This window comes from Hydra viridissima, unplaced genomic scaffold (genome assembly GCF_058129835.1).
Source record: "Hydra viridissima isolate aposymbiotic clone 2 unplaced genomic scaffold, HvirCarnegie_v1 scaffold_12, whole genome shotgun sequence".
NCBI classification, from domain to species: domain Eukaryota; kingdom Metazoa; phylum Cnidaria; class Hydrozoa; order Anthoathecata; family Hydridae; genus Hydra; species Hydra viridissima.
This window is the reverse complement of record NW_028324311.1, coordinates 8,538,594-8,551,703: the sequence shown is the minus strand read 5'-3', so window position 1 is coordinate 8,551,703 and position 13,110 is coordinate 8,538,594. Positions and strand designations below refer to the sequence as shown.

General features: G+C 26.6%; 1 protein-coding gene across 2 annotated transcripts; it reads right to left on the bottom strand.

Annotated features, from left to right (window-relative positions):
• On the bottom strand, window positions 1-12,965 carry LOC145194445 (uncharacterized). 2 transcript variants are annotated; one of them, XM_090068039.1, is made up of 10 exons: window positions 12,658-12,965; window positions 12,536-12,570; window positions 6,454-6,532; window positions 4,201-4,336; window positions 3,998-4,086; window positions 3,720-3,780; window positions 3,314-3,612; window positions 877-1,497; window positions 480-542; window positions 1-405 (listed from the first exon to the last, which is right to left on the bottom strand). In XM_090068039.1, exons 1-10 carry the CDS (start codon window positions 12,703-12,705, stop codon window positions 349-351), a joined length of 1,488 nt encoding a protein of 495 aa, XP_089924165.1. In that variant the 5' UTR covers window positions 12,706-12,965; the 3' UTR covers window positions 1-348. The 2 variants fall into 2 exon arrangements, with proteins under 2 accessions (XP_089924165.1, XP_089924166.1); XM_090068040.1 differs by lacking the exon at window positions 6,454-6,532 and having other exon boundaries at window positions 12,658-12,738.
• Window positions 12,966-13,110: the final 145 nt, after the last annotated feature.

Genomic DNA, 13,110 nt, shown 5'->3' with positions numbered 1-13,110 from the left:
TTTCTTTTAAAAATGTATTTTTAAAAGTTGATTCCTGAGATTGCTGTTCAAATATTCATCAGCGTAAACTACAATACATATTGATTCAGCTAAAACAACTCAATAATTGTAGAATTTATAGATTAACCTAAAATAAAAATTTGGCTCGTGACAATATTGAGCATAAAAAAAATATGGTTAGAATATTTTTAAAATACCAAAAAAAGGAAGTAAATTTAAGAAAAAAATATAAGATTTGTCTAAGAATATAAAAGAAAATGATAAGAAGAAATAGTAGAAAGAAGATTAAAATACAATTTTCAGTTAAAAAGAATAACTAAATTGTCAAGAAACTTTCTTTAGAATCTTTCATTTCTTCAATCGAGAAGCTTTGAATTTTGATATAGGTTTGTCATAACTCAAACACTAAAACAGAAAAATGTATTTTTTAGATTTAAAAAAGCATCACTAACATTTGTTATTATAGTTTATGAGCATACTTGCTGATTAGTTTCGGATGGTTTGCATTGAATACTTCGTTCAAAAACAGTTCCAGAGAATGCCTGAAACAAAAAGAGCAACTAATCTTAATAAAAAAACATAACAGTGCAGTAAATCTAAATCACAAAATACATCAATGTTTTTGGTTTGCTTTTAGAACATTGTTTTTTAAGCCAATTGAACTTAACAGAGTCTTTAGCCTATTCAAACTGCACGCAGCATTTCATCACCATAACTCTGGTAAAGAGTTTTTGGTGGTAAAAGTGATAAGCTCCTTAATATAATCTTAAATTAAATTAGTTATAAAATAAAGGAACATTATAATTAGATGTTGGACTGATTTGTTTCATTTATCACACATGAAATATTTTTTGTAATTCAAACACATCAACCTACTCTTTGACTCTTGAAAGCACTTTTACAATCTGTAAAATTGACAGGTTGGTCACTTTGAGTACCAATTTGATTTGACTCAGGAGACTTGATTACAACTTTTTTAGGCTCAGATTTTAATATGCTTTTGTGCAACTCATCATCTGGTGTCATAGGTCTTACATATTCTTTTGAATTTTTTAGTATAGAACGCTTTTCATCAATTACTTGCTCAAAATTTGATATCTTAGCAGCATCAAAGATATCATCAGAATGAATCTCAGAACATTGTTTAGAGCGGAAAGTTTCATTGTGCAATTTAAGGATAGATCTAGGGTCATCAACAAGCATATTTTCAGGTGTTCCAGGCCTTTGCTCACTAAACTGAGCATCTGGGGGAGTTTTCAGTATCATTTTGCGATCATCAACCAAATGCTCCATTGATACAGAGTTATGTTCAGGAGATGATTTTAATATAGGCTTCAACCTTAAGTTTTCACTTGAATTGGACCTACTGTCTTTTTTAAGTATTGATTTCAAGGGTTTGTCATCTGAATCCTGATGTGAATGAAAAACTTTTTCATATATATCAGCTGGTGAGTTAAAGACTGGACACTCTTGAGCTTCAAAGTCATAATTTATATTCTAAAAACAAAAATAAAAAATAAAAACAATAAATCAAAAAATAAAAACAAAAATCCCTCTTTTTTTACTAAGTTTTTAGTTTGTTAGTGTACCCTTTATGCATCTGGAAAATATACTGTACATTAATTTCCAGTAAAAAAAAAATCAAAATACTTAAAATAGTTTTACATATCATTCATACTTCTTTAAAATGCCTTTATATCTGACTAATGTTTCTGTAAAATGCTTTTACATATCAATCATGCTTCTATGAAATGCTTTTACATATCACTCATACTTCTATTAAATGGTTTTACATACATCTATGCTTCTATAAATGAGCATAGTTTAATTATTTAAATTTTTTCTTGATTTTACTGATGCAGTCTGTAATTACTCTTATCTATAAGTCTGATCATTTTGAAAATGGCTCTAATTGACTGTAATAGTTAAATACATCTATGTAAACATGTTTTTTCCATAATTTGCACATAAACAAAGATTTTAGAAAATTTTTTTTATTAAAAAGTGAGTTTTATTTATAAGTGATCTAACTTTATTGTTAATTAATAGTTAAGGCAATATATTTATTTTACCGCACTATAAAATAAGCATCATATTGTAAATAATGTTTAAATAAAAATTATTTAATGCTTTTGCATAAAAATACAAAAGTCTCTTTAAAAATTTTTGCTTTAAACTATTTGATTATGTATAATACACATGTGCTTTATGAATAGTGTAATTATTTCTGAAGAGAAACAATAACATAATGAACAAAATCTGCAAAGTCTGGATTAAAAACTGTCAGTCTAAATGTATTAGGATGTGATTTGTTTTCTTTATTTTATTGGTTTCACAAGATTTTGTTGTTTTTTGTTTGCTTGTTTTATGAATTATTACTTTTATCAGAAACTAGACTGGGAGATTCAAAGATCAGGAGAAGTGAAAAGACCACTGTACCTGAAATATAATCTGGGATAAGTACTATTACTAAAGACACACTAAGAGGACATCTTTAAAACATTGTGAAACCTGCAAACAGGCACAAGGAAAAGGCAACAACCAGAAATCTTTAATTTCAAAAGCTTTCACTACTACCGTAATTGAAATTGAATTCCTTACTGATATACAGAAAAAGACCAAGGTGTTTTAGAATGTTAGGAACCTTAAACTAGAATTATTAACTAAAGGAAAAACAATAAAGAGTAGCCATTAATCTCACATGTGAATCTTGATGCTTCTAATTAAAAAATGCAGGCAGTAACTTCTGGGATAGTATTTGTGGAAGATAGATATTGTATTAAGCATTATTGCATGAATCATTTAGTTGAAAGATAGAACATGGTTTACATTCATGATTTTAGACACCTGTCATTAACTAGACTTGAAAAGCAGACAGCTATAAGCAACTATCCATACAGTACAGTATGAGTATGGGCTCATTTTGTACTGTACATATTAGAGACATGGAGATGAAGATTCTTGCATTTGAAAAGTTATAATATGATTTCAAAAAATTTATGAAAATCATTGGATATCATTAAAGCAATCAAAAGGAAGACTATGAATGAATGAAAAAAACCATTTTATATTTTATTAATGTTATGTTCATAAAAATTGTTTAATAAAGATATAACTAAAAAGTGGCATAGAAAACTTTCCAAAAACCCTTTTATATCAAACTTTAAACACACTTTGTTGCATTATTAAACTGTGCTTGTTTAAAAAAAATTATTACCTAGTATTGGTATAGAAAACCTTTTTTTAAAGAATGTATAGTTTTATTATTAAACCCAATAAAAACATTTAAATTTTTTATAAAACAATGTCTTACTTTGTTTGAGCTCACATCATCTTGTTTCTGACAATCAAAGTTTTCATTTACATTTTTAAACTTAACATGACGCTCTTCACTGTTTAAATCTAATTCTTTGCAGTTAGCGGAAACACTCAGCATATTCATTGCATTTATATGTTCTAATTCTTCTGCAATAAATTCTTCATGCTCTAACTCATTCAATCGAGCTAAAAGTTCATCATGATTTATTGTAACATCTTTACTTACAACCTTTTTCAAATCAACACATCTTGGAAAAAGGTTATGCTTTGGAACATGGGCCTTGCGTATTTTGCCTAAATGAAAAATTATCATGACACTAATCTGTGAAACTATTTTTCAAAAAATAACTTCAACTTTAATAAGCATTTATAAAATTTTAAAATATCTTCATTTTTTATACTTTTACTATAAGGTAACTCTTGGGGAATTTCTTCCCTGATTTCTTGAATGTCTTCTGTCTCCTGTAAAATCCAAAAAGATGTATTTAAATATCAATAAAAAAGAGTTTAAACAGGAATTAAAGATTAAAAGTTTCATTATTTCATTAAAACTGCAAGGGTGAACAAGGAACTTCCGCTAATTCTTTACTATTTAGTTTTTGTAACATTTTTATTTATTTAAATTTATTTCAACAGAAACAAATATGTTTTAAATTTTACTTGTTAACAGATATTTTACCTTTAGTTCCTTGAAATGACCAGCAAAATCTTGCTGTGATTTTATGTTATCGTACTCCTTTTTTAAATCATTTAACTGAGCATTAATCACTATAGAGAAAAAAAAGTAGCCTAAGTAAATAATATTCTTTAATCAAAATCTAAAAAATTCTACTCTATTGTTAAATTGAAAATTCAAAACATAAGTTTTGTAAAAAGACTAACATTTTAGCCTTCTATTAATTATTTCTTGAGCTTGTTTAGTTGAGCGCTCAACAAACCAATTATCTCCCAACAAAACCATGATTTCATTTGTATGCAATAATTTACCAGGGAAAAAACCAACTGAACCAATTGGAACCTATTGAAATAAGGTTAATTTGGTTTAATGCTGATAAAATACATAAGTGATATTTCTTAAAATCCACATACTTTAATATTTACGAGACTCAATTATAAAGCCAATAAAAATTCTAAGAGTTTTATTTCTTACTAGTATTGTGTTTAATAAAAAACATTGTGTCTAAGGGATTTAAAACTTACTACTTTGAGCTCAAGTTGGAAAGCACCAGTACAACTGCTACAGTGTTCTTGTATCAAAATTTAACTAACTAAATGACTTGATACCTACCTGAATATTGGCTGATTTACTTTTAAATGTTAGTTTATCTTTAAATGTTATCTTCTAAAATACTGCTTAAGCATACCATACAAAAAATGAATAAATTGAAATCATATATAAGAAAATAATAATATTTGACCCAATTAAATTTAGTTCTTAAACAAAACAAAAAGAAAATGTTCAGTGTCAGTAATTAAAAAATCATTTCAGTACATTATTCATGCTAAGAAAAACTCATTAAATTTCAACTTTAATCTCCACAGTAGTAAACTTTATAAAGAACTTTAACATTTAATGACATTACCATTTAAAAATTAATTGGTAATAGTCATTAAATGTTAAAGTTGATTGATTGGTTATAATCTACACAGTAAAGCATGGAAGTGGCAATGTGACGGTTGTGTGCATATGTCCGGCAATGAGGATGATGGGTAGTGAAGGTTTCATGATTAATAAAAATTTGGAAGCCTAATGCATCTAACAATAAACACACAAATATTTTTGTGTTTGTTGTATTTTTCATACAAAATCATGCAAATTGTACTGGCAAATGATATGCATAATGATGATGGCAAAACATTGAAGGGCTTTGAATAATACTGCACCATTTATTGCACATTAGAGAGGAGGTTGTTAAATTTTTCTCTTAGAATTTGTTTTGTGATTGAATAAAACTATCTAGGGTAAAGGATCTTATTTTAGGAGACTAAATCTATGCGCTATAAGGCAATTATTGATTTTAACTGACCACTGGGCATTTTTCCACCATATGATTAATGGCTTTAAAAAAGAGTTAACAGAAAAGTTAAACAGGAAGCAGATTTTTTCTATTATCAAATGTCAAACATGTAAAAAACGTTTGTATAAGAATTAAGAGAACAAATAAGTGTTAACTATAAACTTTTATCAGATAAATGTTCAAACAGCTTCATAAAAAACTATACACTCAAAAAGCCAAGAGCAGTAACTGCCATTAATTTAAAAAATTTATGTTACTGATTAGTTTTGAGCCTATAAAAGCTTAAACAGTCACCATTTATAAGTAACTCACAACACTGCTAATGACCATTAAAAAAATACAAATTACTAAACTTTGTGTAACATTTTTGCTTTCATAGACAAAAATTAAGAAGATAATAAAAAAATACAAATTACTAAACTTTGTGTAACATTTTTGCTTTCATAGATAAAAATTAAGAAGATATACCCTTGTAACATTTTTGCTTTCATAGACAAAAATTAAGAAGATATACCCTTGGATGCAATTTCATTCATGCATTCAAGATTCAAATCTGAATAATTAACTACTGCACATTTTTAAAAATCTACAGATCATACATGGACAATATTTTTCTGATTTACTAATTATAGAAATTTCTGAATAATTGAGCTTAGATATTTTTTATAGCTTCATGGAGCCATGGGAAATACCCTAGGGGGTTCAAAAAATTCAATCATAATAATTGCAGTAGAGAAATATCTTTAAAACTATATTTTTTGTCATTGCACTTGAAAGGATGAACAAAATAAAAAACAGACACTTTTTGCTCTGGTGATTTTTAAAAAGATAAATTTGTGTAAATTTTGTTAAATCCCTTCTTTTCTTTTTTTTAACATTTACCTTTAGTTTCAGTTTTTGTGACTAAATTTATTGACACTTTAACCACATTTTTCTTCTAATGAAGTAGACTTTAAAATAAAATTGTGACTCTGTTAAAGGAATGATATGATTAAATATTGAAAATATAATCTATAAAGTAAAAATAAACTTAGCATACTTGATATTATAAAAAACTTGACTTAGCATATTTGATATTACAAAAAAAAAAAAAGAAAACCATGAGTTTATAAATTACCATGAAATTATGTGATGTTTGATCAGCAAGTGTATTGAGCCTATCCTTCAACTTGCAATAGTCAGCTTGTAAATTCTGTCTGTGAAAAAAAAAAGGTCGTTTACCAGGAAACCTTTTTAGAGAATTATTTGATAAGCTTAGAAATAGAAAAATACAGTTCAGCTGAAATAAGATAAAACACACTAACATTTTTTTCAAAACAAAATCTTCTTTGTTTTGAAAAAAATATTAGTGCGTTTTACCTCATAGCATTCACAGTTTGTTTCTAGCGTATTTTGAGTCAACATTTTTATCTTAAATCACATTAGAAGTACTGTTTCAATAGACACAAATTCAAAAATTTTCAGTCAGCTACATATTTTGCTAGTGCAAGAAACATTGCCCCATTTCAAAAACAATTAAGGTCACAATATGACCTTGATTGCATTTTAAAATGAGGCAAACAGCCTAATTTAAAAAAAAAAACTTAGCTGGAACTGTCCTTACGTTTTATTATGGATTTTAACTTAACAAACTGTTTTTTATTTTACAAATTAACCACATATAATAAAAACTGTTAAGAAAGTTTTTACAACCACGGTCAGCCATGCTTAAAGCACACAGGCAAAAAGTTAAAAAGTAAGATAATGTTGATTGAAAGAAAACAAACAGCTGTAAGCAAAGAAGAAAAATAAATATCAGTACTGAAGATGCTATTTATCACCACTGTCTACTTAATTTTATTTACATTTGCTAGTATATTAAAATGCACAGATATTAGATTTAAAAAATGAATTTCTTAGATTCTAATGACAAGTGATATGACTTTTTTTCAAAAATCATTATAAGTTTTTTTAATGCCAGCTTGTGTTATTGATTTTTATTAAGTGATGAAAAGTGCAGGAACTTATTCAAAATTCAAGGATTCAAAATTATACATTTAAATTAAGTCATTGAGGAATTTGACTCTGATTGAGGACTTTGAAATTTAATTACATGTTAGCATCAAAAATAGGTAAACTCAACTTCTACAATGATCATTCCTCGTTAAGACTAAAAATTGTCTTTTCAAAACCCTTTTTGAGCTCGATTCACATAAGTAAATCATCTAGAAAATGCTTTAGCTCATATAAAACTTCCAACAGTAGTGTTAACTCTTAACAGTAAATAAAGTAATTGAGTTCATTTTGAGTAAGCTTTTGCAATTAAATGATTACATTAGTTAAGAATTACATGAAAGTATAAGGAAAAAACAACTGATTGGCATTGGAATATAGGCATTATAAATTTATTAAGAAGTTTGAAGGATAGTTTGAATTTTCCATCTAAAACATAGTACAGTTTGCCACGAAATAGCAACATGTCATTTTGGTGATCATGTAAACAAAGTTGATAATAATGAACAAGATAATTCTCTGATAAGCCATTTAACTAAAAAAATTGTTAATTTAAATATAGATTGAATAATATAACAAAACAGAATGAAAAAAGTAGTTAAATTAAAAAAAAAAAAAAAAAATACATTAAAAAATAGAAAACATTTTTGCAAAAATAAAAAACTGAAAATGACTATTTTGGAAATTAAATGTTTTTTAGAAACCCTTGTGCTAAGCCACACACAGATGTCAAGGGCCAATAGAGACCCAAAAGAAAAGTAGGAAAAAATTGCTTGCCATCTAGAAAATTCGGATCATATAAAATATTTAATTAAGAATTATGAATTCAAATATATTCTGACTTTTGGAAATTTATAAATTTAAAAGTAGATAAAGTTACATTTAGTTAAAGTTAAAAGTAGATAAAGTTACATATTGCTTTGATAACTACAGTATTGTGAAAAATTTAAGAACCACCAAAAAAACAAATCATAATTTTTTTTTTTTAATTTTTATTTAACCGAATATATTTTTCTAGTAAAAAAAATAATAATAATAAATTTTATAAAATAGACAAACAAAACAAAAAATAATAATAATGATAAAAACTTTTAAACAAATAAAAAATATGTATTTAAAGTTTTGTAGGTAATTTTTATTTAAAAAGTTGTGAAAAAGTTAAGAACCACAGAACAAAAAACAGTAATTCTTACCTAATACCACGTAATTCTACCATGAATTTTTAAGCACTCATTTATATGATTTGGCATTGAGTCTATTAAATTCTCTAAAACATGTTTTGGAACATTTCCAAGTATTGCTGGTAAAATATTGCGCACCTCCTCAAGGCTTCTTGTTGCTTTCTTGACAATCTCTTTATCAAGCCAACTCCAAAGATTTTCAATTCAATTTAGATCTGGGCTATTCGGTGGCCAAGTTAAACGTTCAATATTTTTGCTTTCGAACCATTCAGAGACAATTTTAGCTCTGTGACATGGTGCATTGTCTTGCTTGAAAATGAACAGAACGCTTTGCTCAATTGATGGTAACAAGTTGTTACTTAAAATATTGAGTCGACCATGAAAATAATTTAAACATACTGAGACCATAATATGTCATGCAGCACCATATTCCAACCAACCCGCTACCTTGTTTTGTTCTTTAAACGATACAATCGAGATTATATTTTTCTAAAGACTGCCTGCGAATAATAATTTGGTTTTTTTGGTTATCAACCTCGATATTCATCTCATCACTGAACATTACTGTCCTCCATTTTTGTTTGGTTCATTCTTTGACGCTTTGGCAGAATTCTTTTCGCTTTTTTATATGTTGTTTGGTAAGTAGCGTTTTTAGAACAGCTTTTTTCCATAACGTATTGTTAGCCAATAGTTTCCTACGCACAAGTGATGCCAATGCTTGACGTCCATTTGAAAGCTTCCATTCCCTTCTTAATTCATGCGACAGCATGGTTTGATTTCTCTTTGCCAACCTGATTAAAAGGCAATCATCATTGGGTGTCGTCAAACGCAGTCTTCAAGAACGATGGCGATCAACATAAGATTTCATCTCTTTGAATCTTTTGATGATTGTTAGCACAGAACAATGTGATCGCTTTATTATTCTTCCAATTTCACGAGCGGATTTACCTTCCTGGTTAAAATGCACCACTTTTACACGATCTTCATAGGTAATAGCTTTTTTGCTCATTTTTTCAAAAGAAAAGAATTTTTTTTTGTTTGAAATTAAATACTTTTATTGGTTTTTTGGTAATGACTCAGGTCATTGATAGAATATTTAAACAAAAAAGGTAAAAATAAGTTAAAAAAGATGTTTCTGCCGCATTTAGCACAAAAAATTCTTTATGGTTCTTAACTTTTCCACAAAAAAAAATATACAAAAAAAAATTAACATATAATATTTAATCCTTATTTTTACAGGTTCTATTAATTTTCAAAAAAAAAAAAAATCTTTTTTCTCATGTTTTATTTAATATGTTTGAAAAAAAAGACTATTTTATTATCTTTAGAACAAAAATTAATTAAATTTATTTGAAAAAATTTTTTTTTCATTTAATGGTTCTTAACTTTTTCACAATACTGTAGTTTCATTATCATCGTCATAAACTTTTTCAGACTCCTCTTCTATGCTTTCATTTCAAAAATCTTTATCTTCTACTAGATCGTTTGCTTTATTACAAAGTATATCAACAACTGCTAAGTGAATTTCATCAGGAACACATATTTGATGAATTATTTGAGACAATCTTCTAGTTTTTTCATTATACTGGCTTTATCTGTAAGCATTCCAAAAATATAAATGTTAAGTTTTAGCCCAAAATCTTCAAGCTTTGCTTTAATCAATTTAAGATCATCTTCAGCCTCCATTGAGCCAACAATCATCATCATTCTAAGGACTTGAACTGAATTATTTGACAAGAGTAAGTTTAGGCACATATATCTTTGATTTTTATTGGAGGCCCATTCATCCATAGTCAATGAAAGTCTATTATCATTCTCAACCATTTTTGACAAATCATCTTTCTTTTAAGTTTTTTTCCCATATTCCAAAAACATTGAAGTCACAGCTTGCTATGAACTTGGAAATTTAAGACCTTGAGCAGCACATTCTTTTAGAACAGCAATATCTTTTGATAATTTATAAGTGGGAATAAGATCAACAGCAACCATTTGAGCCAAAACAAATTCAGAAGATTTTTTCTTGGAAAAACTGGTAACAATTGAAAGTTGGATTAGAGCTTGATTTTGAACTTAAAGTTGATCCTGACGATGAAGTATGGCGAGAAACTCCCATTACTTTTTTAATCTTTATATTTTCTACTTTTTTAATTTTTACATTTTTTACTTTTTTTAAATGATAATGTAATGCTGCTGTTGCTTGTTTTGTCTCAAAATTTGAAAGACAAAATTTGCACTTAACAATATTTTGATCCCTTATTTAAATTGATACATGTTTCAGAAAATCTTTTCTTTGAAGGTTCCACCCATTTACTTTAATTTTTTTTAATTACTACTAGAAATATATATAAAATAAAACTAGATAAATCAAGATAATAAACAACTAGAACTAAATCAAAAATTAAAAACAAAATAACTTTTTTGAGAAAGCTGGCAATCTATTCAACAAAATGTATTTAAGTCAGCAAATATAGTAAAACAAAGCCAATAAATCATCAAAATGTCTCCCAAAAAAATGGTAACATTTTATTTTTAGAGTAACTTTATACAAAATTGGAAATCGGATTACTTTTATACAATCTTTTCTGAAATATAAAGTTTTTTTGTTTTGTTTTGTTTTGTTTATTTTAACAAAAAATAGCTAGATTTTACTTAAGTTTATATAAATTTACTTATTGGTTAAACAATTATTTAACTACTTAACTTACTTAAAACAGCCCTAAGCCAGATTGATAATTTGAAAAAGATTAAACCGTGTAATGAGATCACTTCATTTTGGAATAAAAAGTATGAGATAAGTATTGGTGTTTAGATAATACTTTGTGAATAGCATGATTAGCAAAGATTATGCATAGCCATCACACAGTTTCAACAGGTAGGAATTAAAAATCCTATAAAAATGTTATCTCAACTCATCCTCCGAGCAGTTTTCAACTTTAAACAAATAACTAACAATCTTATTACAAGTGTGGAAGAACTTCTAATCAAAACCACTTGGCCTCCAGGTGTGATACACTAACTTAGCTTTTAAAGTTAAATTAGCGTATCACATATACACTGATCCAAATGTCGTTATTTAGGACAATAACCTTAACAAATTAAGGATAATTGTTACCTAAAAGAACACATTTGAGCTCCATCCAAGTGGATTTTAAACATTTTAACTGTTCCAAAAAACAATGGCTCAATATGCTTGGATGCAATACCAAATACAGCTATAAAGGCAAATTTAGCTAATATGTCTTATTTCAGTAAGAAAACTTGGATTGAAGTTAAACATGGAATAACATTCTTTCCTAAATTCACAAAATACATTTTTTTAAACTCATAAATGGGAAAAACTTTTACTTTATATTGAAGTATAGTTGGTGGAATTACAACTCTATAAACTTGCTGAATTGTTAAATATTTTATGAAATTTGAAAGATAGGATGTTGGTATATGATGAATTGAACCAAATTTGTTAAGAAATAATTTAAAAACTTCCATAGAAAAAATTATTTTAATATTTTGAACTTGAACATTTACCAGCATCTATAATAACTGAGAAAAATTATGATGGAGCATGGTGGAATACTTGAATGCATGAACAAAATGTAAATGATACATATAAGTCATTAAATGTATCCTAGAATATTGGGATAACTATTTTTTAATTTAAATTGTTTATGAAACTAATTGTTGAATTTACTGTTATTACTGATTTTAATTTAATTTTATGAGTCTTATTAGAATTAAATACTTTTAGCACTTTTTTTTGGCAAGAAAGTATAAAATAAGATTTGAACACTTAAAGCAGATACTTATGCTAAGTTATTCTTTTTTCAACTATTTTGAGGAAAACTCTGTTAATACAAAAAAATAAAGATTACAAAAAAGAGAATTATAAATAGGCTTTGATAAATGTTCATTAAATAACTTAATTTAGAAAAAAACTCCATCAATATTGTTTTTAGTTTTATTTATCAGAAAAATGAAAATCCTAAAATCATTTTTTAAAAAAAGTTGATAAAACTTTTTAGTTCTTACCTTTGCTTTGTCACATTCTTATTCTGCTCCAAAACCTTGATCAAAGGAAAGCATTACTTGTATATCTTCTATAGCAACTCATGCAAATAAAGAAAAAAAAATTGTCCATATTAAATGCTTACTCTTTTTTGCTCCTCTATCAACTTATCCAAATGAATTAAATCATCCATTTTAATTTTCACAAATTTTTTTATTAAGCTAAACAGAAAACACTCATTTTAAATTTTTTTGTTTTTTATAAAAATTTAGATTTTTAAAAACTGAAATGTTTAAAATAAAACACACTAAAAAACTAAATATTTTCTTAAACAACCTTTTATAATCAAACAAGATTTTACATTAATTTACATAATGCTTCCTTTTTTCATAGGAAATTTTATTAAATACCTAAATTGTTTTTAATTTTGAATACAATAATTATTAAGATTACATTTTAAATTTTAAAATTAAACTCTTTATAAAAACGTTTAAGTAACACAGAAGCTTTATGAACTTAAATTATTGAGTTTAATTATTAAGCAGTATGGCTGGTAATTATTTGATGTTTAACATCTTGTAAAGGTTTGCCTTAAATA

What these genes read in the sequence shown, in the direction of transcription:
- LOC145194445 (XM_090068039.1), bottom strand. Translation starts at nt 12,705, where the DNA reads ATGGATGATTTAATTCATTTGGATAAGTTGATAGAGGAGCAAAAAAGA. An exon ending in AAGAATGTGACAAAGCAAAG is followed by an intron (nt 6,533 to 12,535) that starts GTAAGAACTAAA and finishes TTTTTTTCACAG; the next exon opens with ACAGAATTTACAAGCTGACT. An exon ending in CATCCGAAACTAATCAGCAA is followed by an intron (nt 406 to 479) that starts GTATGCTCATAA and finishes TTTCTGTTTTAG; the next exon opens with TGTTTGAGTTATGACAAACC.